Raw genomic sequence first — 23554 nt, forward strand, 5'->3', positions numbered from 1 at the left:
ACCTTACCTGTCCGGCCCTCACAACCCACTCAACGGGTTTGACACGTTCACGAACTGCACGCGAGGCCTCTACGGATGTGAGCTCCGTGTTGATTTCCTATTGTAATTTTGATCCCTCGATGAAAATACTGTAAACACGAAGCATGTAGTTTGGGGGTTTTCTAAATTGGACAAAATATAATCTTTTCCTTTCGGCTTTTCCCTTCAGGGGTCGCCACAGCGAATCAGTGTCCTCCATCTAAGCCGGTGTTGTGCATCCTCTTCTCTCACACCAGCTACCTTCATGTCCTCTTTGACAGCATCCATAAACCTCTTCCTCTCGGTCTCCTGCCTAGCAGTTCAAGATTCAGCATCCTTCCCCCGATATAGTCGCTCTCTCTCCTCTGGACATGTCCAAACCATCTCAGTCTGGCCTCTCTGATTTTCTCTCCAAAGCCTTTAATATGAGTTGTCCCTCTAATGTACTAATTCCTGATCCTATCCAACCTGGTCACTCCCAAAGAAAACCTCAACATCTTCAGATCTGCTACCTCCAGCTCTGCTCCCTGTCTTTTCTTCAGTGGCACTGTCTCCAGTCCAAACATCATGGCTGGTTTCACCACCGTTTTATACACTTTTCCTTCTATCCCTTCTATCACACATAACACCTGACATTTTACTCCAGCTGTTCCAGCCTGCCTAGACACGCTTCTTCACCTCTTTTCCACACTCTCCATTGCTTTGGACGGTTGACCTCCCCAAGTACTTACAATCCTCCACCTTCTTTATCTCTTCTCCCTGTAGCATCACTCTTGCACTTGGATCCCTCTCATTCACACACATATATTCCGTCTTGCTGCGACTGATCTTCATTCCTCTCCTCCTTTCGAGGGCATATCTCCACATCTCTAGTTTCTCCGCCACCTGTTCCCTGTTCTCGCTAAAGATCACAATGTCATCTGCAAACATCATGGTCCAAGGAGATTCTTGGACAAAAATCCAAATTGGAAATTGGACAAAATATAATATGAGCCCGAAAACGCTTAAAATGTGTAAAGGTATTGTTTACCGATTAATACATAAAACGTATCAAACTGAGGAAACATCCATCCATTATAATGATTATATTGGTGCCATGTACGTCACCAGACCTGAAAATACATTTTATCAGTGGTGGGCCGTCAGGTCCAGCAAGGCCCTCTTAGACCTTGACCTAAAAACATCTAAATCACAAATGAATGTGAATTATACTTGTCCATGAATTCAAAATTGTCTTTCAGCAGCAAGTCCGTGTGCTAACCACTGAACTACCGGGCCGCCTGAGTTGACCAATATGTTTATAATATTTATTAAAAAAGAGGGGAAAAAAATAAAAGTTTATGACACATAACAACTGGCGCAGATGTGTTGGGATGGTCACTATAAAAAATATAGTAAATAGATTTAACAACATGTAGGATTTTTTTTAGAATAATTTGGGAAAAATTGCAAATACACTATTTTTTTCCACAATGAATTGCCTTAGTATTTGATCGGACAGCCGTACTGGCTGATACGTAAAACCAAAAATGTTGTCTCCTTGCCAGTAGACCTCATCGGGACATCCCTCTTGGCAATACATCCATCCATCCATTTTCCGTACCGCTTATTCCTCATTAGAGTCGCGGGGGGTGCTGGAGCCTATCTCAGCTGTCCTCGGGCACGAGGTGGGGGACACCCTGACTTGGTTGCCAGCCAATCGCAGGGCACACAAAGACATACAACAGTCACTCTCACACGGAGGGCGGACCGGGACGCGAACCGCGACCTTTGCACTGTGAATCCGGTGTGATCACCACTCGACTACCAGGCCGCCTCTTGGCAATACAGTTTGCTTAAATTAAATTCAACGTCTGATCTGCCTAGAGGTGGTGTTGGAGGGGGATGTGTGGTAGACTAGTGTTTGTTTTCTTTACAGTGTGAAAAATGAATTAGAAATAAAATTTGGTTGATAATTAGGAAATATTTGTAATCTCAGTAAATGTTGCTTTTATTTTTTGTGTTGAAGTGCTACAGTCATGAGCTCCTGAAGAGGTGTTTTATCGCATACGTGTTTCATGGACATCCAAAATATTACAGAACGGAATTTAAAAAATGGACTGCACACACGACTGAATGTGGAGAGGTGTTTGTGGCCAGTGTGGGACTGAGTCAGGCTCACTTGAAAGACATCAAGGACATCAAAGGGGTGACAGGCGTACATCCGTGAGACGCCACATGTTTATTCCAACGGCTAACAAGTGGATCTAACTCAGACAATGCAGTGAAATATATGTAACATAAACCCGCCCCCTCCCGTGCACCTGCTGGGTGAGATGCCTGGTCCTAGTGCCCGCCACAACAATTTTGTTTTCTGTGTTGAGTTCAGAATCAACGCGGTTAATCATGAATTTAACCTCAATCCTGAATATGACTACTTCTTGTATCAGCGATGAAGCCACAGACTTTTTAGAATGCTTTTAAATAGTTGCATGTTGTAGTCGTAGTTAAAAGCTGCTCTTAATTTGGTTTGTCAGTGTGTTGGGTGACTGGGCATGAGTTGCTGCACAGAGCAGATCCTCAATGACTGTGCAATCTGTTACTGCTTGTTGTAAAAGCAAATAAAGAGCTTTGGCAATCATGTTGACCTATAAACACCAAGGGCAGCATCAAATACTAAATGTGGTGATCTGGCTATGTTAAGCTATTATGAGTCACTTGTTCGGTGCAAAATGTACACAGTACAGTGAGACGATGAGAAGGTTTCTTCAGCCGTCATCTGTACAAAAGTGAAGGTTTCGGACGTTTTGCCTCCTATCCAAGAGGCTTCGTCAGCGAACTAAAGTCTGACTGGTCGTATCGGCCCCATTTATATATCCCTAATGTCCAGACCTGGTGGCGCCGGACACAGCTATGATAATCATCATCATCATAATTATCATAGCTGTGTCCGGCGCCACCAGGTCTGGACATTAGGGATATATAAATGGGGCCGATACGACCAGTCAGACTTTAGTTCGCTGACGAAGCCTCTTGGATAGGAGGCGAAACGTCCGAAACCTTCACTTTTGTACAGATGACGGCTGAAGAAACCTTCTCATCGATGGACCACTCCTGTACGACTGAGAGCTTACACAGACGTAGTACAGTGAGACCTCAATTTACGAACTTAATTGGTTCCCAGACAGAGTGTGTAAGGAAAAAAGTGTGTATCTCAAAAACATGTTTCCCATAGGAAACCATTAAAATGGGAATAATCCGTTCCCGGGTTTCCATAAAATATATATAGTTTTTAACTAAATAAGCCTTAAAACTACACACAACATACCTTATTCTATATATAATAAATGTGCTATTGTATTGTAATGAAATAAATACACTGCATTGTATCATAAAGTCACAAAGAGAGGAACATTACATGAGGACTGTAATTAAAGAAATAAACTGTGCTGTAAAATAAAGTTTTATTTACCTTTATGACGGTCGTTGATGGCTTATGGAAGGACAGTCACCTTCCATAAGGCACGTTGATGATTGTCATAGCCAGTATTTTCTGCATGGAACTGTTCGGTAAAAGCCTGCACATCATTCCACTTTGCCAACATTGCCTTCTCCTCCTCGCCCTCACATGTTCTCGAACCATCCGTTACTGGCTTTAAAATCCTCAATAAGCGCCGAACTTTCAGGTTGGCGCATTGCGATATCGGCGTGAATTAGCCATGCTTTCTCGCATAAAATAGCTGTACTCACACTGTCGCCGGATAGCTGCTTTTCGTTAATCCAAATTAACAGAAGTTTTTCAACTTCTTCGATTGCCCGAGACCGTCACTTTGAGAGCACCGAAACACCTTTTGCAACAGACACCTTTGCAACAGACCTTTGATGGCTTCTCTGTTCCGGAGAATGGGAGCAATGGTTGACTTAGCATAGACGTGCTCGGCCACTAAATCACACATACACACACCTCGTTCGTGTTTTTCAACTATCTCCTTCTTCTCAGCGACGGTGATTTTATTTTGTGTCTTCTTGGGCTGAACACGAGCCTGTGCAGGGTTTTTTTTTTTCGGTCCCATCATAGTAAAATTATCAGCAAAAAGCTCGAAGTAGGTGATCAACGTGTGCATTCAATGAGAGGGGGTTTGCAAAGTAGTGCCGGCTGGAGCGCTGTTCGGCGTGTGTGCTTCCGCCGAAGATCACTCCGCCCGCCATGGTGGGTGTGTATTATGAATCTAGTGCTTATTATAAGGTTTAATTTTCATAAATTTGACATTCTTAAGATGAAAAGTTTGTAAGATAAGGTGTTTGTAAGTTGAGGTCTCACTGTATTTCGTTTTAAGCCTTGGCCCATTCCCAGTTTTCACGTCAGTGATGCAGTCTCGGGTGTGAAAAATAGTTGATGTCATACGGGACCTTTTAGCATAAAACAGCATTCCAATATATGTTTATGTGACAAACTACAATAAACAATGGAGGACAACTGTAATTCCTTCTTTATGAAAGAAATATTATTTGAAAGAAAATCGGTTTTAAGAATTACATTTACAAGTCTCAAGATAAAAAACTAGAGTATTTTGGAACCGAATAATAGTTTATGTAGCAATAAAAATTGAACACTGTCAATGTCAATGTCAATGTCAAATTTATGGACGCGATCACACTCCGATACGCCAGGCGACGGTAATCTTAAAGTGAAAGAAAGACTGCGTTGAAAACGGGCCTCGCCATGATCCACTCCAATTGGCCAGTCAGAATGTCACATGTCGAATCACTTGCCGTGTCTGAATGCGCCTCTTCACCAATAGACAGCCAATCTGAGCTTACTTTTGACGCAAAGCTCAAAACACCTCAATATACTTTACAGCAATTAAGTGTGATTGTGTTATTCCGGGAATAATAGTCACTCATTCTACGTCTCTCATTCTACCATGGTCGGTGTGAAAGTGATCGCGAGCGATCCGGAATTTCTACCGGAGCTAGTGGCCGCCGGCTCGAAGCTCACGGTGGTAAAGTTCACAATGGCCGGGTAAGACCCACGTTGGTTGCCGTCCCTCAACCAGAAATCTCACTCCAGTTAAATCGGTTGGTTACAGGTTGTCATTTTTACCTGTTCGAAACAAATGGCGTAAACGTTGTTTATATCAGAAAACAGTAGCTTGTGTGATTAGCATTATGCTAGCGATTGCGTTTCGAGCAGACTTGCTTGCAATGAGATGGCACTATTACGGTTCTTGTGAAATCCAAAGGTGGGTTGGCTGATATAATATGTGTGAAGAATAGCGAATAAAGTCCTGGGTCAGCGTTGAAAAGATAAATAATATTTGAAATGGTCATGTTCCCCTAGTTGTCCAGTATTTGACTGCAGTAAACCCATTTCCTGTGTTTACTTGCCAATCAGCTATTCTGTCATATTATACGTGTTGAGTAAGAGTCAACTTGATTCCATGATGGCAGATGACCGTATATTTTAGTCAGCCACTTAGCGATGGCTCTAATTCAACCGTCGCCATTGATAATAATACAGTACTCTGATTAACAGCCCGGACAAATACAGAGGGTTGTGTCAGGAAGGGCATTCGACGTAAAAGCTTGGCCAAAACAAACATGCGAATCAAACCTCTGAAGATGGAGGGCACTGATTGGCTGTGGCGACCCCTTGAAGGGAAAAGCCCAAAGGAAAATAAGAAGACTCTGATTAACAGTGTCCGATATTCCGATCAGGAGAACACGCATACAAGACAGTCCAACATTATTCGGTCTGGAACAAAACACAGCTTTGCTGCGTGCTAACTGCATTTTGTTGTTTTAAGTCAGATATACTATTTTATCAATTACTTGAGCACTTCTGTGTGACTTGATGAAGTTAAGATCCTATTCTGCTTACTCCTCAGGTGCCGACCATGTGTCAGAATAGCTCCAGCATTCAACATGTTGAGTAATAAGTATCCACAGGTTGTCTTCCTTGAAGTTGATGTCCATGTCTGTCCGGTCAGTCTGAGCTCAAACACGTGACGCAATACAACTATGTATGTTGTTGTTTTGTTATTGTGTTGTTTTTAATTATAGGATGTAGTGAAATTATGTTTTTTTAATGTGGGATGTTTATGCATCAGTAATTCAACTTGTACTGTAAGTATGAAGTTTGCAAATATTTTGGATGTTCTTTCATTCTATCACTGCGTGAAAAAACAACATATCAATCTGCATATTGAGGAAAAGCCGTTCTTTAGGCCATTTGACTTAACAATCTCTTTTTTTCCCTAGACAACAAAGGAAGCCAACAACATATCAGCCACACCGACATTCTTATTCTTCAGGAACCGGGATCGAGTGGACCACTATCAAGGAGCAGATGCTGTGGGCCTGGAGGACAAGATCAAACAGCTCACAGAGAATGATCCAGGAAACAGTGAGGACTCTGACATTCCAAAGGGATATGTAAGTGGACATCACTTGAAAACATCGAAACCAGAGGTTGGCAACCTTGTATACCCAAAAAGCCATTTCGACCCGAATTCCATGGAAAAGACAGCACTAGAATCCGCAGTGTCATCGGAAATGACAATGTTAGCATATATCTATGCATTATTACATTTTATTAATTAAATACACATTTTCAATTTTTACAAAAAACATCCACAAATACAGAAGAAATACATAAATATTTTTTGTGGGCTGTTGGAACGTGTGCTGCCTATTTGGAATGAAGAGCAGTCATTCAAGTTACTCATAATTTGATTTTAACATTTTGAGAACAAAATAATGTTACAATTTACAACTAAAATCAAACAAACTAAAATACTTTGTGCAGATATTGTGGAGTATGTGTGTTGCTGAGCTTTTCGCGCATGCCACCTGTGAAATCTGCCATCAAGTGCTCACAAATCGTTCTGAATAAGGCGAATGCTGATCAAATAAATTGTATAAGGTCATAAGAAAGAAAGTGTGGTGTCGGAAAGCAACATGACAAGGTCAGAGTGTAGCCAAACACTTTAATGTCTTAACAGGCTATGAACAGCACAACACAAATTCATACAAAAATCATCACATACTATCTTCCTTTTTCATTTCAACACTGCCACCATGTGTACAGTTAGATAACTTAATAGAAGTGATTCATGTTTTTGAGACAAATACACACTTCTGACAATTTTAAATACATTTTCCTGGCAATGCATAAGAATGAAAGAATCTCACCCGACTGTAGAATCGCGGGCGGCCGATCCCCGATAAAGACGGTTTTATGAAAAAGTTGCCTAATTGTGGTCAGTACGCCAGCTTCACAGTGCAGAGGTCGTGAGTCCGGCCTCCCTGTGTGGAGTTTTCATGTTCTCCCCGTGCCCGCGTGGGTTTTCTCCGGGTCCTCAGGTTTCCTTACACATTCCAATAACATGCATGGCAGGCTGATTGAACACTCTAAATTGTCCCTTGCTGTGAGTGTGAGAGTGAGTCGTTGTTTTTCTCATTGTGCCCTGCAATTGGCTGTCAACCAATTCAGGGTGTCCCCCGCCTAGTGCCCAAAGATGGCTTGGAGAGGCCACATCCCCGCCCGCCCTTCCCCCGCGACCCTAATGAGTAATAAGCAGTACAGATAAAGGATGGATGGATGGATGAGCATTTTGGTTGACTTTCAAATCAAGCTCAAATGTAGTATAGTACTTTATCGTATTTTCAGATGGACCTCATGCCTTTTATCAACAAAGCCGGCTGCGAGTGCCTCAACGAGAGTGATGACTGTGGCCTTGACAGCTGCTTACTGAAAGACTCTTCCCATCTGGAGTCAGATTGTGATGAACAGGTAATGGTAAAAACAGACAGCAACCAGAGTATCATTTGGCGATATACTGTATGTGTATCATATTGAAAATCGAGATCCAAACATTAATGTTTTTTTGCAGCTACTAATAACTATCGCCTTCAACCAACCTGTGAAGCTCTTTTCCATGAAGCTACAGTCTTCAGACATTGGTGAGTCTTTTTTTCATTGATTTAACCAGTTCAGCTATTCTGAAACCTGACTTCTATTTCCTTGATCCTTCATCTTTTCTTCTATGCAAAATGTTATTTTCCTTGTTTGTGCACCAGCCCAGGCTCCGAAAGTGGTTAAGATATTTATCAATCTCCCGCGCTCTTTGGGTTTTGATGATGCCGAGCGAAATGAAGCTACCCAAACTCTGGAACTAGCAGAGGAAGACTACAAAGATGATGGAATCATTCCACTGCGTTATGTCAAGTTTCAGAACGTTCAGAGTGTAACGGTAAGAACCCGAACACTCCCAGTACTTCTGTGCTTTTAATAAATTCTAATTGAATTTTAAGATGCTCATTTCGATTTGCACCAATTGTCAAACAAGTAGCACAATTTCTAAATTGAAGTTTGGTCCTATGATTAAAACATCAAATTTTCATTTTATCATCAATGGACACTGGAATTTTTATCCAGTCTGAAGTATGGTTTAAAAAATGCTAGTGAGCAAATACTATATATTTAGTTCTTAACATGTTAGCATCAAATATTGTTCTTACCCCATAGTAGAGGGTTGCTGCTTGTCACCTGATATTTAAAAAAAACTAAACAGTAAAAGATAGAAAAAAATACATTTTCTTTATATTATTTTTATCTCTTTCTCCATCCGCTAGTTGTTCGTCAAATCAAACCAAGGGGATGAGGAGACAACAAAAATAAACCACCTGACGTTCATTGGGACACCAGTACAAGCCACCAACATGAATGACTTCAAAAGAGTATGAAATCTGCAAAAGCTGAGCGCATATGTAAAATGTTTTTTTTCAGCCAATGAAGTCATGATCTATTCTTCATACAGGTTGTTGGAAAGAAAGGAGAGAGTCATTGAGTCAGGACAAATGGAGGGAAAGAGGAGACAACTGATATTCTGAAGGACTTCCCTTTTCCAAAGCTGCTGTACTTCAAGCAGACATTGTCACGCACCACACGCATACATGTGCACACTGCTCAACTTCTGATTGAAAGAATTATCAGTCTCTGGGGACTATCAGTCTATATACATTTGTATTGTAATTCAATCTAAAATTCCTGTAAATAAAAATCCTTTTTCAAAGGTATGCCTGTCTTTCCTGAAGTTATGTGAAACTCTTCCTGAAGCAACATTTTAATAATATTCGTAAATATTTTTTTTTTAATCCTTCAATGTATTTTACTGTTGACCTCGATCAGTCATTCTTTCATTTGACACTGAGTACCACCGTCTTGACCAACATTAAAATCTGGTAGAATAGGAGGTTCAATAGTTCTCACAAATTTTGCAAATTGCTGACATTTTGCATGATAACACAGTACCAAAATGTATGCAAAATAGACATTACCTAAAATTACTCACTGTATTTGGGCAGTTAATGTTTCGCATACTGCTAGAATGAGCGCGCATAACATTCATGCCACTGGTTTCCGAAGTGGCTTTCATTTTGTCAGTGTTGCTCATGATGCAAAAGACTTGAGAGGGGAGAGCCCTTATTTATGGATCCAATGGCAGCTATGCATTGAAAGTAAATTGAAGTTCAACTGAACTGTACTTATCAAATAAAGAATCAGAAAACCTTTAATCGTCCCACAATGGGGAAATTTGCACTGTACTTAATTAAAGGTCGATGACAATTTTAAGATATCTGAAGGAACTCTTGTACGTATTTGTACCACATTTGGAGAACGATTGCTGCGGGGGTATAAACCTATAAACTTCATTATATACAGTAGTACGCGGTACGGTAAAACAGCGTGACACTACACTACAGTAGTGCCGCAAATGGTGCAATCAAATATTTTATTTTGAAAGAAATTCCCGGATGCGTTCAGGGTCAGAGCCAAACGATGTCTTGTGATAAGACTGACTGACCGTCACGAAATGTTTGCCTGAATTTAAATCTGAAAACAATCTCCGATTTTATTTCAATTTTGTTTACCACTGACTTCGATCGTCTTGCCGAAATTCACCAGGAAGGAGATGTCTCAGTGATCGGCAGTTTATGGTGCGTATCCACAAGGTGAGCGTTGTATTTACATGTAAAAATAGGCTTTAGTAACCCGGAAGTCACAGCATTACATTTGAATGGCCTCATCGTAGCATAGCATTTTTGCATCTGATCGGATAGATGTAGATTATATCGCGTATACATCTGGAAACTATTGACAATGCAACTAAGAGTTGCGTTTGAAAACCACTTGCGACACCCATTCGTGGAATTAATACACACTTGAGCTGCATTTTTCACCGCTGACCTAATCTGTCGTCAACGTCAAATCGTAGACGTTTCAATAATGTTTAATTCAACATTCTATTTTCTATCCCAGCGAGCGGATGAAACCCAGCTCTTGAGTGTCTCGGTGCTGCGCAAATAAATATGAAACGACGGGATGCCACGACGAAAAGGAAACAAAAACATAGAAGTTATAATCGGCAGTGTCTCGTGCTATTTCCTCTGTGGAAGATCTAATTTGCTTTGACGCAAATTGAGTCAATGGTCGATGTCGTTGATGTGTGTGTTCTGATAAGAGACGTACAATGACTGATGTCATATTCTTCCTGCCCACGTTTGAGCATGGTCTTGCTACTGTCTGCACCACAAGTGTCAAAGTCAAGGCCCGCGGGCTAAATCCGGCCCGCCACATCATTTTTTTCGGCCCGCAAAAGCAAATCAAACTTGTTAAATTCCATGATGATTGCTAAAATCTGAGCCAAAATGTCATATTTTTGGATGTCAACCACAATAAAAGTCATTATTCTTGACTTCAGATTTGAAAACGAGTTATTCATTAATTTGCCGTGTGCTCTATATGTAATATTTGAAGGGATTTAAACATTCTAATGGGTTCCCCAAATTCATAACGGCCCTCGAGAGGAAACCATAACTACAATGTGGCCCGCGGCAAAAAATGACTTTGACACCCCTGGTCTGCACTGTTCAGCATTGCGCTGTTATTTGACCACGTACAGTTAGTCCGATGTAATGTTTTTTTTTGTGTATTATATTGGCCACTTATATTCACCACTCCGCTAATAACTGCATCAAGCAAATTTTTGTGTGTTCACACGAACCATATAGTTAATAACTGTTGACTGAGTTATCGAATACTAGTTGTCATGCCGCGAAAGCAGCATCATAAGATGCTATCATAATACGTTTTCTGAATGAAAGAATTGCGAGAAATGCTGAAACGCAATGTTACAAAACCCCAGTAATATGAATTGTGGATGACAAGCAATGCTATGAAGTCAGGGGAGGCATCATGGAAATATCAAATGTCAAAATAAATTAAACAGTTATATTTATTTAGTGATTTTTCCTTTAACAATGTTTTCCATTTAACGTCACCATTTTTGGATTTTTTTTTTTTCAAAATCGCTGAATTTTCACATTTACCGTTCAAATACTAAGTGGAGACGAGCGGTGAGGCAGCACCTCACCATGGATTGCTCAATCACTATGCTAACTGTGCTGGCTTGCTCTGCAGTGAGACCGCATTGCTGTCCCTCTTCAAATCGCTATTAAAGTGTTCAAAAGCTTTTAGTATATGAACTAAATTTCAACAGTCTAGCTGGTGGATATAATGCAGAGTAACTGTACATTATAAACACTGTACTACAGTGTTTTTTTTTATTTTTTTAATCAAAACTGTGTGCATTTGTGGGCCCGGTAGTGGAGTGGTTAGCACACCGGCTTCACAGTACAGAGGTCGCCGGTTCGCATCACAGTGCAGAGGTCACCGGCTCGCGTCCCCGTCTGGCCTCACTGTGTGGAGTTTGCATGTTCTCCCCGGGCCCGGGTGGGTTTTTCTCCGGCTCCTCCGGTTTCCTCCCACACTCCAAAAACATGCATGGCAGGCAAATTGGCCACTCCAAATTGTCCCTCGGTGTGAGTGTGACTTTTGTATGTCTTTGTGTGCCCTGCGATTGACTGGCAACCAATTCAGAGTGTCCCCCGCCTCGTGCCCGAAGACAGCTGAGATAGGCTCCAGCCCCCCGACCCCCCACGACCCTAATGAGGAATAAGCGGTATGGAAGATGGATGGATGGGTGGATATATATATATATATATATATATCGTTTTGAAAGCCGCTTAGAAATGTATTATTAATATATATAGTTTTGAAAGCCGCTTAGAAATGTATTATTATTATTATTATTATTATTAGTAGTAGTAGTAGTAGTAGTAGTAGTAGTATAGTTTTTGCTTTTTTGAATGTTGCTGTGCCGATGACCATTTTGTGTTTGGGAGCCTTTTACTGAGTGAGTTGCTTGTTCTGTAGCCACAAAGGGACATAAGTCTTCTTGTGCCGGTCCCAAGCCCAGATAAATACAGATGGTTGTGTCAGGAAGGGCATCCAACGTAAAAGCTTGGCCAAAACAAACATGCGGATCAAACCTCTAAAGATGGAGGACACTGATTTGCTGTGGCGACCTCTTGAAGGGAAAATCCAAAAGGAAAAGAAGATTATTATTATTATTATTATTATTATTATTTGCGTGTGTGTGTGTGTGTGTGTGTGTGTGTGTGTGTGTGTGTGCGTGCGTGCGCATGTGTGTGTGTGTGTATGTGTGTGTGTGTGTGTGTGTGTGTGTGTGTGTGTGTGTGTGCGTGTGTGTGTGTGTGTGTGTGTGTGTGTGTGTGTGTGTGTGTGTGTGTGTGTGTGTGTGTGTGTGTGTGTGTGTGTGTGTGTGTGTGTGTGTGTGTGTGTGTGTGTGTGTGTGTTGGGCAAAAGGTATTGGCCGAAGACAGTTGGAGTGCAGTTCATTGAAATATTCTTCCATCCATTTTCCAATTGGTTTATCATCATAAGGGTCGCGGGTGGAGCTGGAGCCTATGCCAGCCGACTTCAGGCAGCAGGCATGGGACACCCTGAACTAGTTTCCACTCAATTGCAGGGCACACATAAACGGACGAACAACCATCCATGCTCACACTCACACAAAGGGACGGACAATTTTGAGTGTTCAGTCACCCTGCAATACATGTTTTTGGAATGTGGGAGGAACCGGGTTACCTGGAGAAAACACACGCAGGCCCGGGGAAAAAATGCCAACTCCACACAGGGAGGCAGAAGGTGGAATTGAACCCATTACCTCTGCACTGTGAGATTGACTACTGAATCACCGGGCTGCGTCATTGGAATATGATATGTATTTTTTCTGGTTTTGGTGTTCACACTCATTCATTTGAATTCAACTCTACCAGACAGATTAGCACAATGTCAGGGAACAATCTGGTTCTACCCATTGTTCTATGGGGCCGCACCGCTCCAACCCACTGTATCAGCAGCCTGTTGGTGATGGACGACTTCAGCACAATCATCACTGGCTGTCACGATGGACAAATCTGCCTTTGGGACCTGACGTCTGAGCTAGAGGTAATGAAATATCATATGGTGTTGTTTATTGCTGTGTCTTTCATTAGCCGGTGAGGTTTTTACCCCCCCCCCCCCCCCCATCACCAAGTGATGCGATTATTTGTTGACCAAATTCAGTTTTTTTCACCTTTGCCTCATTCTCTACGGCATCATCACCCCCAAACAAAACAAAACAAAACAATAAACAAATACATAGAAAAACACATAAAACCTTATAATGAAGTGACATAATGTCAGCTCTAGATCGAACCGGTTGTATCGGAATTTAAGTTTCAGGAAATGTCAGAAGATTTGGATCATTATACCTTAACATACTCTGTAAGAAGCGTTTTTTATTACAATTTCACATCCTAACAGGGTGTATAACACAACACAAAGATGACAAGACAAGCCACAGAATTTGGGAACAGCATGGTTTTGAATAAAACCTGTGCTCCGTATTTTATAAAGAGGGTCAGAATTATCAGCCTGAAAAATTTAAGGTCACCCCACGGGAAAAGGGCACGCTCTTGAGATTTTTGTTTATTTTGGAGCACATCTATAAAGCCAAATCTTTACTCGCCCTGTCTCTGCGGTTATTTGATGACAGTCCTCGCCGCATGTAACTTCAATTGTTTTTGTGGTTCACTTGTTTTTGTTTCAGATTTGTCCCAGGGCCATGTTGTTTGGCCATACTGCCTCAATCACCTGTCTGTCGAAAGCCAGTGCGTGCTCAGATAAACAGTACATTGTCAGTGCATCAGAGAGTGGGTGAGTGAAATGTACAGTACTACATCTTGTATATCGTTTTTCTTACCCAACTATTGGTTCCAAACCTGTTGTTAATATTTTATAGGCTATCATAGATCGAAAATCTGCCTGAATGGAGAGCACATTGGCTTTCCCCTAAATCGTATTTAGACATACCTGTATAACAGTTTTAATTTTATCATGTACAATAACATAGTTTTGGTGTTTCCAGGGAGATGTGTCTATGGGATGTAAATGATGGTCGTTGTATTGAATTTACAAAACTGGCTTGTGCTCACACTGGCATACAGGTAAATTCATTTATGATGTGCATTTCTTATTTATCCTCAAATAAACACATATTCACAGTTGAGTCTCTTTCTAACAGTTACCATCATATTCTTATTTTACAAACATACTATAGTGTGCACTAGTGTTGAAATATCATTACCAGCATTTCTCATTTTTATGGTTTATGTTTTCCTTCCTTTTTTTCCCACTGTGATTCTACAGTTCTATCAGTTCACGGTTAGCGCGCAGCGAGAAGGTCGTCTGCTCTGTAATGGCCACTACCCAGAGATTCTTGTGGTGGATGCCACCAGTTTGGAGGTGCTATACTCACTGGTGTCCAAAATATCCCCCGACTGGATCAGCTCCATGAGTATTATCCGATCACACCGCACTCAAGGTTTGAAGACACAATGAGTTTATTCCGTAATTTGCTTCAAACTCAAAATAATGTACACAACAGTTTAACATGACAATGCTCATATCAATGTTTTTCATCATATGGATCCAAGGTTAAATTCTGACTTAAGTCTCTTTCTGCAGAGGATACAGTTGTAGCATTGTCAGTGACGGGTATTTTAAAAGTCTGGATCATCACAGCAGAGGTCAACAGGATGCAGGTAGTTATTGTTGTTTGTTCAGAAATTGGGAATGGTTTTTGTGTGTGTGTTTAGACAAAAAACATTAACAAAAATATTGAAAAAAAATCTCAGGACCTGGACCCGGTGTTCGAAGAAGAATCCAAACCCATATATTGTCAAGGCTGTCAAAGTATTTCCTTCTGTACGTTCACTCAAAGCAGCCTTCTGGTAGTCTGCTCCAAGTTCTGGAGGGTAAGAGATGGCCCTCAAACCCAATATTCATCATACTACACACAGATGAGGGGAGAAGAGAAACACTTGGGCTCAAATTAAATCTCAACTCTATTTGTTTTTGTCAGGTCTTTGATGCAGGTGACTATTCGCTGCTCTGCTCCGTACCCAGTGACAATGACAAGGCCTGGGCTGGCGGAGAGTTCATTGCAGCTGACAAAGTCATTATCTGGACTGAAGACGGCTGTAGCTATATCTATAACCTACCGGCAAGGTATATTTGCAAAGAACCTAATATCATCCATCCCATCTGTCAAAGACCATCATAGACCAAAAATGTTGTTTTTCTGATCTCTATCTGTTTTCCAGCTGTCTACCCGCTAGTGTTCATTTCCGAAGTGATGTGGGCAAAAAAGAAGGCTCAATACCACCACTGATATATATCATCCAGCATCTAACAGACAAACAGGTCGGTGACTTTTTCAAAAGACATTATAAACTGGTAGAATCCCAAATGCATTGAGGCAGCCAGGGATCTTCATTTTCCTTTAAAGACATTTGGCAGCTTTTTAAAACTAGGACACTACTATTAATTTGAAAACAATTCCAAGATTAGATTCACCCTGGACTTGTTGCGCGTCAATCGCAGGGCCTATAAACAAGTGGGAAATCACATCATTGATCCAAAGGATGTATCTGCATCTGCTAATGGAAAGTGTGGACTCAAAATGAATGTGATTCAGAAAGTGAACAAGTTTAGTGTGATAACAGTATAAAGATATGTTTCTTTCAGTCAAGTCATGTTAAGAAAGCAACTTTTAAAAAGTCCGCTGTGCTTTGCACAAAGAAAAACCTCATGAGATGCAAAATTCCACAAGGGCTCCCAGACTTTTGCCTCAGCAGATCAAAATTTTGTTCAAATAACCGCACATGAGGCTATCGTCTGATGAATGAAGTCTTTCACTTTTGCATCCTCAACTTCTGTTTCTTTCTAGCTCCTGATATGTCCTCCTGTGACTTGCTTTTTCTTTGGTCGACGGGAGCCCTTCCACAAGCTACTGATCCAGGGAGACTCTTCGGGTAGACTGTCTTTGTGGAGCATTCCGGACTCTTTGCCTCTACGACCACTGTCCACCCCAGCAGGTAAGGACAAATGAAAATTGAAACGTAATTTTTTTACAGTATTTGAAATTTTCATCATGTTGGGACTAAGAGGCAAAGGGACATCTGAGAGGCAAAATATCTATCACAGGGGTGCCCAATACGTCGCGATGATGTCACAGGTGATGTGACATTGTCATGAACTGATGCTATACAAATAAAGCTGAGTTGTTTTGAAAAAAAAAAACTAGACCTCAGCTTATCAGCTATCCCTTCATTTTATTGATACACCGGACAACCAGTCAGATGACATCTGATTATTAGGTGCTCTGTGCGTGCTCAAACAATGCCCCTGAGCATTGCAAAGTTAACAAGCTGGTCGTATGTGACATCCTAATTTTTTGCTCATTTTCTTCCCCTCTTAAACATAAGAGGGTACAAAAATGAGTGGGGGAGCTGGACCAAGTAAAAAAAAAAAATCTCATACGGAATAGAAGTGGGACTTTTTTTCTTTTCACAATGACATTTTCAAAGTGCATTTGTCTCATCTGCCAGTTCTCAGAGTGAACTCTGGTAATGGCAAAAAATGTACATTATGTTCTGTTGTGCAACATATCCGGTTATGCATCAACATACGTTTCAATAATTCTCAATATATTTCCCAATGAATATAATGGGTAGACCATTTTGACATGGTCATTTCAAAAGCCGCTCCAATGCTGAAAAAGTGTGACCACCTCTGATCTAACATCTTAATGTATTCATCTTTGGGATTTTATTTGGCACAGAGAATGTAAAGATGTTACTATGCTTTGCGGATCCCGGGATACCCGTTTGGGAATCACAGCTCTCCAAAACGTATGTGCAAACTCAGATGATCTCATCTCACAGGGCTGTCCATCCCTGTTTCGCCAGAGCTGCATGTCTCATCCACCATTAGTCTCCAAGAGGCATTTGATAAATTGATTCCAGTGTCCTCTGGTATCATTGACCAGCTCAGCCTTCTTCCCAGCAAAGAGGAACCAATTAAGGTGTGATTGTGTGCCAAAATAACTTTCTGATACAGACGTTTTAAATGGAAATATCTAGTGCAGTAGAATTGTCTTACCTTCCATTATGATGTACCCGATTTCCTCCTTCAGGTGACGGCTAGCGTCTACATCCCCTCCCAGGGTCGACTAGTATGCGGAAGAGAAGATGGCAGCATTATTTTGGTTCCTGCTACTCAGACTGCCATCGTTCAATTGCTGCAGGGAGAACACATGCTTAGAAGAGGTGAAGAAAGGAGAGTTGTTTTGGGAGCCCTTTTACACTGCTTACGATCTATATACTGTAAATGGTTCAGAGTTGCAAATATATGTCAAGAACGGTCAATGCTTCATAAATGTCTGTATTTCCATGCATTGTCCACTAATCTAAGATTTGTGTTAGGAAAGTCAACATTACACCTATCTAAGTTTGATTTGCTTGTTCCCTGCAGGATGGCCACCCCATCGTACGCTACGAGGTCACAGGAATAAGGTGACGTGTGTCCTTTATCCGTACCAGATATCGCCCCGCTACGACCAGCGCTCTTTGGTGTCGGGAGGGGTGGACTTCTCGGTCATCGTGTGGGACATTTTTACTGGAGAGATGAAGCATATTTTCTGTGTCCATGGAGGAGAGATCACCCAGCTCATCGTCCCTCCGGAAAACTGCAGCGTGAGTTCTTGAGCAATTGACTTTGTCACATAGCAGTTATGGCCTTGTCTTTCACACTTGCCCTAGCGATATAGAAAATTCATTGCCTTTAAAGAGCTTATTCGTAGATAAAATTTCTCCCGGATTATCCTCCACTCTTTAAATTAATATATGATAGATTGAGGGTCATTGGTAGTGTAGTTTGTCAAATAGGTGACTTTCATGCAGCTGGTGCTGATTCAGTGCCTTGTCATTCCCCAGTTTTAAAGTAACAATAATACAGATGACCAGTGCACAGTTTCTGCCTCTTGCTACCAATCAGCAGGGATTGATCGAATCAAGCCTCGAGACGAGTTTAAAGGTCAGGTGTGAAGTGAACTTGGCCAACCATCAGTTAAGTACCATATTGTTTGCATTATGAGGCGCACCTAAAAGCTTTCAATTTTTTTTCAAAAGCTGACCATGCACCTTATAATACGGTGCACCTTATATCTGGAAATAAACTTAAAACGTGAGCTCTACGTGTTTCTTTTGTATGTTTACAGTTGAACAAGGTTGGTCATGTTGTGAAGATAGACATTAACATGTAAACAACATTGAATTATTATGCTATTGCTTTACAGTTATATGAGGTATTGTTATTGTTATTGCTTGGCACGATTCCAAGTGTTACTATATTGTGTTACACAAACGTTTAACTCATTCACCGCCAGACGATGTGCAAAGATGTGTCCACTCCAGTGCCAGGGTTTTTGTCATTTTCACTCAAATTGCAGGACCCACAGAATATTGAGTTTGAGGACGACATTAACATTCCATACAGCGTTAGAAACCTTAGGCTCTTTTCTTTCATTAGGAAAAAGAGTTCATTCCTAAATTATATGGGTCTGGAGTTATATGAGCTTGAAATGAGGGCGGCTGTACAAAATACAATACATATATATTGATTTATATAGCGCTTTAACAGCTGAAGCTGTAACAATGCGCTAACATGGACAAAAGACAAATGCTGCCCCCTCGTGGAAAACATTACCAGAGGTCTGACCAGCGCTATATCGGCACCACTGCAAGAAAAAAAAAAAAAAACCCGAACAAATTCCGGAATGGCGCTCCACGTCACACTTTTCAATTCACAAATAAATTCGGGAATGGCAGCCAATGAGTTAATTTACCGCAACAGCATTATAATTATTTTTTACGTGTTTGCTGAATGGCGAAAAAGTTCCCCTTCACTATGTGATAAATGTTACACTACATGTGGGTTGAGTGAACGCTGGTGTGAATGGCTGCCGCTGCTCACCTGCAGAAAACTTTTCTGTTCTTATTTAAAGCAGATTCTTTACTTACAGACAGTGTATTATAGGTGTTCAAATACCTGACATGTTTCGGGGTATACTTCCGCCTTCTGCTTTAAATTAGATATCAAGTAGTCAGGATGAACTTAGTACAACGGTTTTCTGTTCTTATCCTGTGATTGGAAAGTGTTCTTGGGAGATTTGAAAGACGTTAATAAATGAAATTTATCATTATAATTATACGTACCTCGCTGTTGTTAATTGATTAACTGTGTCACGAAAATATAAAAACTTTACCTCAGAGAAATATATAAAATGATGAAACAGTTGTATATTCATTTTAGGAGCTTTATATCTGGAAAAAGTTTTAAAATGTGCAATTTGTTAATGGTGCTCCTTATAATGAGGTGCGCTTTGTAGTGTGGAAAATATGGTAAAAATACAAATTTTATTTGTATTTTATTTTTTTCAACACAACCCACCCAGGTTAATTTTGTCTTTTAATGAAGCGCCTCTGCCCTTGTTTTTCCTGCAGACTCGGGTGCAACACTGTGTCTGCTCTGTGGCCAGTGACCACTCTGTTGGCCTGCTCAGTCTTCGTGAAAGGAAGTGCATCATGCTTGCATCACGACACCTGTTCCCAATCCAAGTCATCAAATGGCGCCCTGCTGATGACTACCTTGTGGTCGGATGTTCCGATGGCTCAGTTTATGTCTGGCAGATGGATACAGGTGAGACCAATCACAAAGTTGCTTTACCTTTATAAAAGGGAGTAAATTCCATACTCAACCTTCATGGGTATAAAGTATGTATATGAAAAGGCGTTCTGAAACCTTTATTTTTTATTATTTTAATTTTATAGTGATTTTTGTCTTACACACTTAAAGGACAACCGACATCACTTTTTTGTTTTTTAACTGACATCAGAAAAACGTTTTATCGCATCTAAAATACCCTAAACACGCAGGCTGATATTTTTAGTCAAATGCAAAACACCAATAAAAATGACTTAAAGTGTCCAAAATCTGCAAAAAGTTGAGCTGCAAATTGGGCATTTTCAGAAAGTCCCGCCCCCAGTTTGTGACATCACGCCAAGACGTCTTGCATTGTTAGTGAATCAAAACAATGGCTTCAGATTCAGAGAATATTGATTGTGTTTTTGCACATTAGTAAACATATTACGTTATTTCATGTTTAGAATTAGTAAACACATGTTTTTTCATGTTTAGCTTAGTATATTATGATTAGTGCACGTTTAATTTCAGTCTAATTTAGTTAAATAAAATTATCAGTCTTATTAGTTCAATAGTCGTTGCAAAGAAGCAACAGCTCCAACTCCAATCTAAGACCCTCCCAACTGAGTTGTTCGTAACCGATTGGACGAGAAGATCGACTTGTCCGCAACTGATTGGACAACAGATCGCCACTGTGTATGTTTAAAAACTTGTCAGAGCGGGAGCTCGTTCTCTTTGTCTCTTTGTTCTCTTTTTGTTCGTGTGCTCATGTCTTCGTCCCACCGAGACGAGAAGTGCTTTTTCTGTCCCATTAGAATAAAGTAGTTTTTTGTTCACCATCTATCGTCGTTGCTGATATTTTTATCAAGTGAACTTCCGACAATACCGAACCAGGAAAGACGAACCAGAGTTTCAACCGAACAAATATCCTTTCTTGGTACACATCCAGTTATGAATATGATTCAAATAGTTCTGAAGAGGAAAGCATACATGTTTGCAATTGATTAAAGAATTTATTTGTGCCATTTTGAGGCAACATTGGGGGAAAATCTCTCACCCAAAAAAAGAGGCACGAAATGGCGACCTCCTGTGGCCACCTCCGTTTCCACAGGCTGATAAATTCCTTATATGGCACTTGGACGCCCTCTTCTGGCCTTCTGGCGGCTTTTGAGTGCATTACGAGGTCCCCAGACCAAACAAGTACAGCAAAATACATTGACGTGATGGAAGGACCTCTACAATGCGTCTTTTTTACGGTCAAGCGCGGTCCTTTAGTGACATCACGTACGGACTCGTCACCAACTCAAAATCAAGACTTCCTGAATATTCAGCGCGAATCTTAAAACGTAAAATATAGCTATATGCGGTGGACTCTTTGTAAAATATGCTCGGTAGAAGTCATTTGAAGCCATTTTACAAATTATGGACACGACTTGTCCGCAGACGTCGGTTGTCCTTTAAACCTTGTTGATAATAAAATGCACCTATGAATTATGAGTGATTTTGAATTGTTCTTAACACTTAAGTTTGCTGCTTTCAGAAACCATTTTAGTTTACATTGATGCTAGCACAAATAACACGCGCATGTCAGCAAAAGCACAACTTTGGTTTCAATACGCTTCTGCAACAATATCGCTTGGCATTCTGTGTGCCTGCGAGTGTGGGCAGGCATGCATGCATGCATGCATGCATGTGTATGCGTGTGTTTGTGTGTTTGTGTTTGAGGCCTGATTGAGCTGTAGCGCTAAGAGATTGCCGAGTAACTGAGTGTGAAATTAAAAGTGTGTATGAGACAGTGATGGAGGAAAGAGCGGTTTTGGGTCTGTGTATGTGAGAAAGTGGGCCCGAGAGGAGTCAAAAAGAAAGAGAGTCTGTCTGTGATCCGTGGCACCATAGCATGTCTGATGCCTGAGCCTCCACTTGCACACCCTCACACAAACACTAATAGACACTCGCTCTCTCTGACACGCGCACACACACAGCATAATGATGCCACTTCTCTTCTCACTCAATACTTAGAGCCAATCCTGATATCAGGTCTGTCTGCTGCTAATGGGGTCTCCTCTAAACCTCTTTCTTTTGGAAGGGCAAAGGATAGTTGCAGCTTGAGATAACTGTAAACCAAATTACATTCAAGGCAATAGATGTTGATAGTTCAGCTTTATAAAATCAATGGGGGTATGGGGGGTGAAGGATATTTGGCATTGCTGAAAAATAACAATTATGAAGACGAACAACCCAAAAGACAAAATGCACAACAGCATTGAAATGAGAAAAACAGAAACAACAAACAACATGTAGATTTTCTCCCTACATTGCTTTAAAATGAGCAAATTCACCCCAAAATCGTGTTGAGTGCGAATTCACAGAGGAAAACAAGAATAACACCTCATTGTTTTCTATGTTCTGTCACAATTCCTGCAGCCAGGGTCTCTCTCTCTTTCTCTCTCAACTACTCGATACTTTAATGTTTACAGGGGCCTTGGACCGCTGTGTGATGGGCATTACCGCTGTCGAGATACTCAATGCCTGTGATGAGCTGGCCCCGGCCACCGTGGACACCATGAGCCATTCAGCAGTGAACCTGAAGCAGGCAATGACTCGCCGGAGCCTGGCAGCACTGAAGAACATGGCTCAGCACAAACTACAAACACTTGCCACCAATCTGCTGGCAGCAGATAATGCTGACAAGGTACAGTCAGTCAGCGTTCAATTTACTCATTCACTGCTATTCCCGACTTTATTTGCATATTGAAAAGTATGACGTGGAGCGCCATTCGGGAGGGAAGAACATTGCCCAGAGGTCTGAAATTTACACACAAGATGAATCGGAGCTTGTTCCATCCTCCTTCTTCCCTGCAAAAAAAGTAAAACAAAATCCAAACAAATTCGGTAATGGCGCTCCACATCATACTTTTCAATACCCGAATAAATTTGTTAATGAGTTGAGGACTGTGGATTAAGATCCAGGAAGCAAACGTGGTATTGAAAGGGAATTGAACAGGTATGTGTTCATTGTCTGAGTGCTGAGACTCAATAATCTAGTCTTGATCATCGCTCTCTTCTGGAAAGGCCAACATACAACTGATGCATTAACCCCCCACACCCTCACCACTCCTTTCAATATCAGAAATACATCACTGTTACGTTTTGTTGTTGTTTTCGTTGCCTCCCACCACAGGGTTATTTCTCTTGCATTATGGGTCAAAACCATCCACCATCCCTCCCTGTGTGAGTGGCTGTGTATGCTCTCCCGCCGTGTGTGTGATGAAAGATAATGACCATGAAATGTCAGACTATCAAAACAAACACTACATCTCTGTCAGCTACAAGCCGTCATCTATGTTTACAGTTCCAGGTTTTAGTCAGGTGTTAAGGAAGTCAATATGTGACTTTGACTTTGCCCTCTGGCATTTCTGCAGAACCACCTTTTTGTATTCTTTTTGTCTGAAGGAGGTAAAGTGTTGTAAAAAGTAGGCGAAAAAGATCAATAAATGTTTAATCAGCCGATATGCTGATTAATACTTTGTTACTGTCAAG

The 23554-nt window shown here is 41.0% G+C and overlaps 2 protein-coding genes across 7 annotated transcripts in view; both read left to right on the forward strand.

The window, feature by feature from the left end:
* Positions 1–4762: 4762 nt before the first annotated feature.
* txnl1 (thioredoxin-like 1) lies at positions 4763–9072 on the forward strand. The gene is made up of 8 exons (XM_089020287.1): positions 4763–5020; positions 5886–5982; positions 6259–6432; positions 7670–7792; positions 7893–7962; positions 8080–8252; positions 8635–8739; positions 8820–9072. The coding sequence occupies exons 1-8, from the start codon at positions 4923–4925 to the stop codon at positions 8847–8849; spliced, it is 870 nt and encodes a 289-aa protein (XP_088876413.1). The 5' UTR covers positions 4763–4922; the 3' UTR covers positions 8850–9072.
* Positions 9073–9841: 769 nt separating this feature from the next.
* wdr7 (WD repeat domain 7) overlaps positions 9842–23554 on the forward strand; it is a 56884-nt gene continuing 43171 nt past the window's right edge. For 2 of the 6 annotated variants that reach the window (XM_089019915.1, XM_089019920.1), the window contains exons 1-15: positions 9842–10014; positions 13208–13375; positions 14019–14125; positions 14337–14415; positions 14618–14792; positions 14936–15012; positions 15106–15225; positions 15333–15478; positions 15574–15673; positions 16200–16347; positions 17197–17336; positions 17448–17580; positions 17786–18006; positions 19816–20011; positions 22492–22706. In XM_089019915.1, coding sequence (XP_088876041.1) covers positions 9997–10014; positions 13208–13375; positions 14019–14125; positions 14337–14415; positions 14618–14792; positions 14936–15012; positions 15106–15225; positions 15333–15478; positions 15574–15673; positions 16200–16347; positions 17197–17336; positions 17448–17580; positions 17786–18006; positions 19816–20011; positions 22492–22706 — 2043 coding nt within the window. In that variant the 5' untranslated portion in view covers positions 9842–9996. Of the gene's footprint in view, positions 10015–13203; positions 13376–14018; positions 14126–14336; positions 14416–14617; positions 14793–14935; positions 15013–15105; positions 15226–15332; positions 15479–15573; positions 15674–16199; positions 16348–17196; positions 17337–17447; positions 17581–17785; positions 18007–19815; positions 20012–22491; positions 22707–23554 lie in introns of all 6 variants that reach the window. The other 4 variants (XM_089019917.1, XM_089019919.1, XM_089019918.1 and 1 more) reach the window with 4 other exon arrangements.

This window comes from Hippocampus bargibanti, linkage group LG18 (assembly GCF_051943395.1).
Source record: "Hippocampus bargibanti isolate YZ-2025 linkage group LG18, ASM5194339v1, whole genome shotgun sequence".
Lineage (NCBI taxonomy): Eukaryota > Metazoa > Chordata > Actinopteri > Syngnathiformes > Syngnathidae > Hippocampus > Hippocampus bargibanti.

Excerpts from the sequence above, each read along its gene's own strand:
- txnl1 (XM_089020287.1), top strand. The coding sequence starts at position 4,923 with ATGGTCGGTGTGAAAGTGATCGCGAGCGATCCGGAATTTCTACCGGAG. Across the intron at positions 5,983-6,258 it reads TTGATGTCCATGTCTGTCCG|ACAACAAAGGAAGCCAACAA; the intron begins GTCAGTCTGAGC and ends TTTTTTCCCTAG. Across the intron at positions 6,433-7,669 it reads CTGACATTCCAAAGGGATAT|ATGGACCTCATGCCTTTTAT; the intron begins GTAAGTGGACAT and ends TCGTATTTTCAG.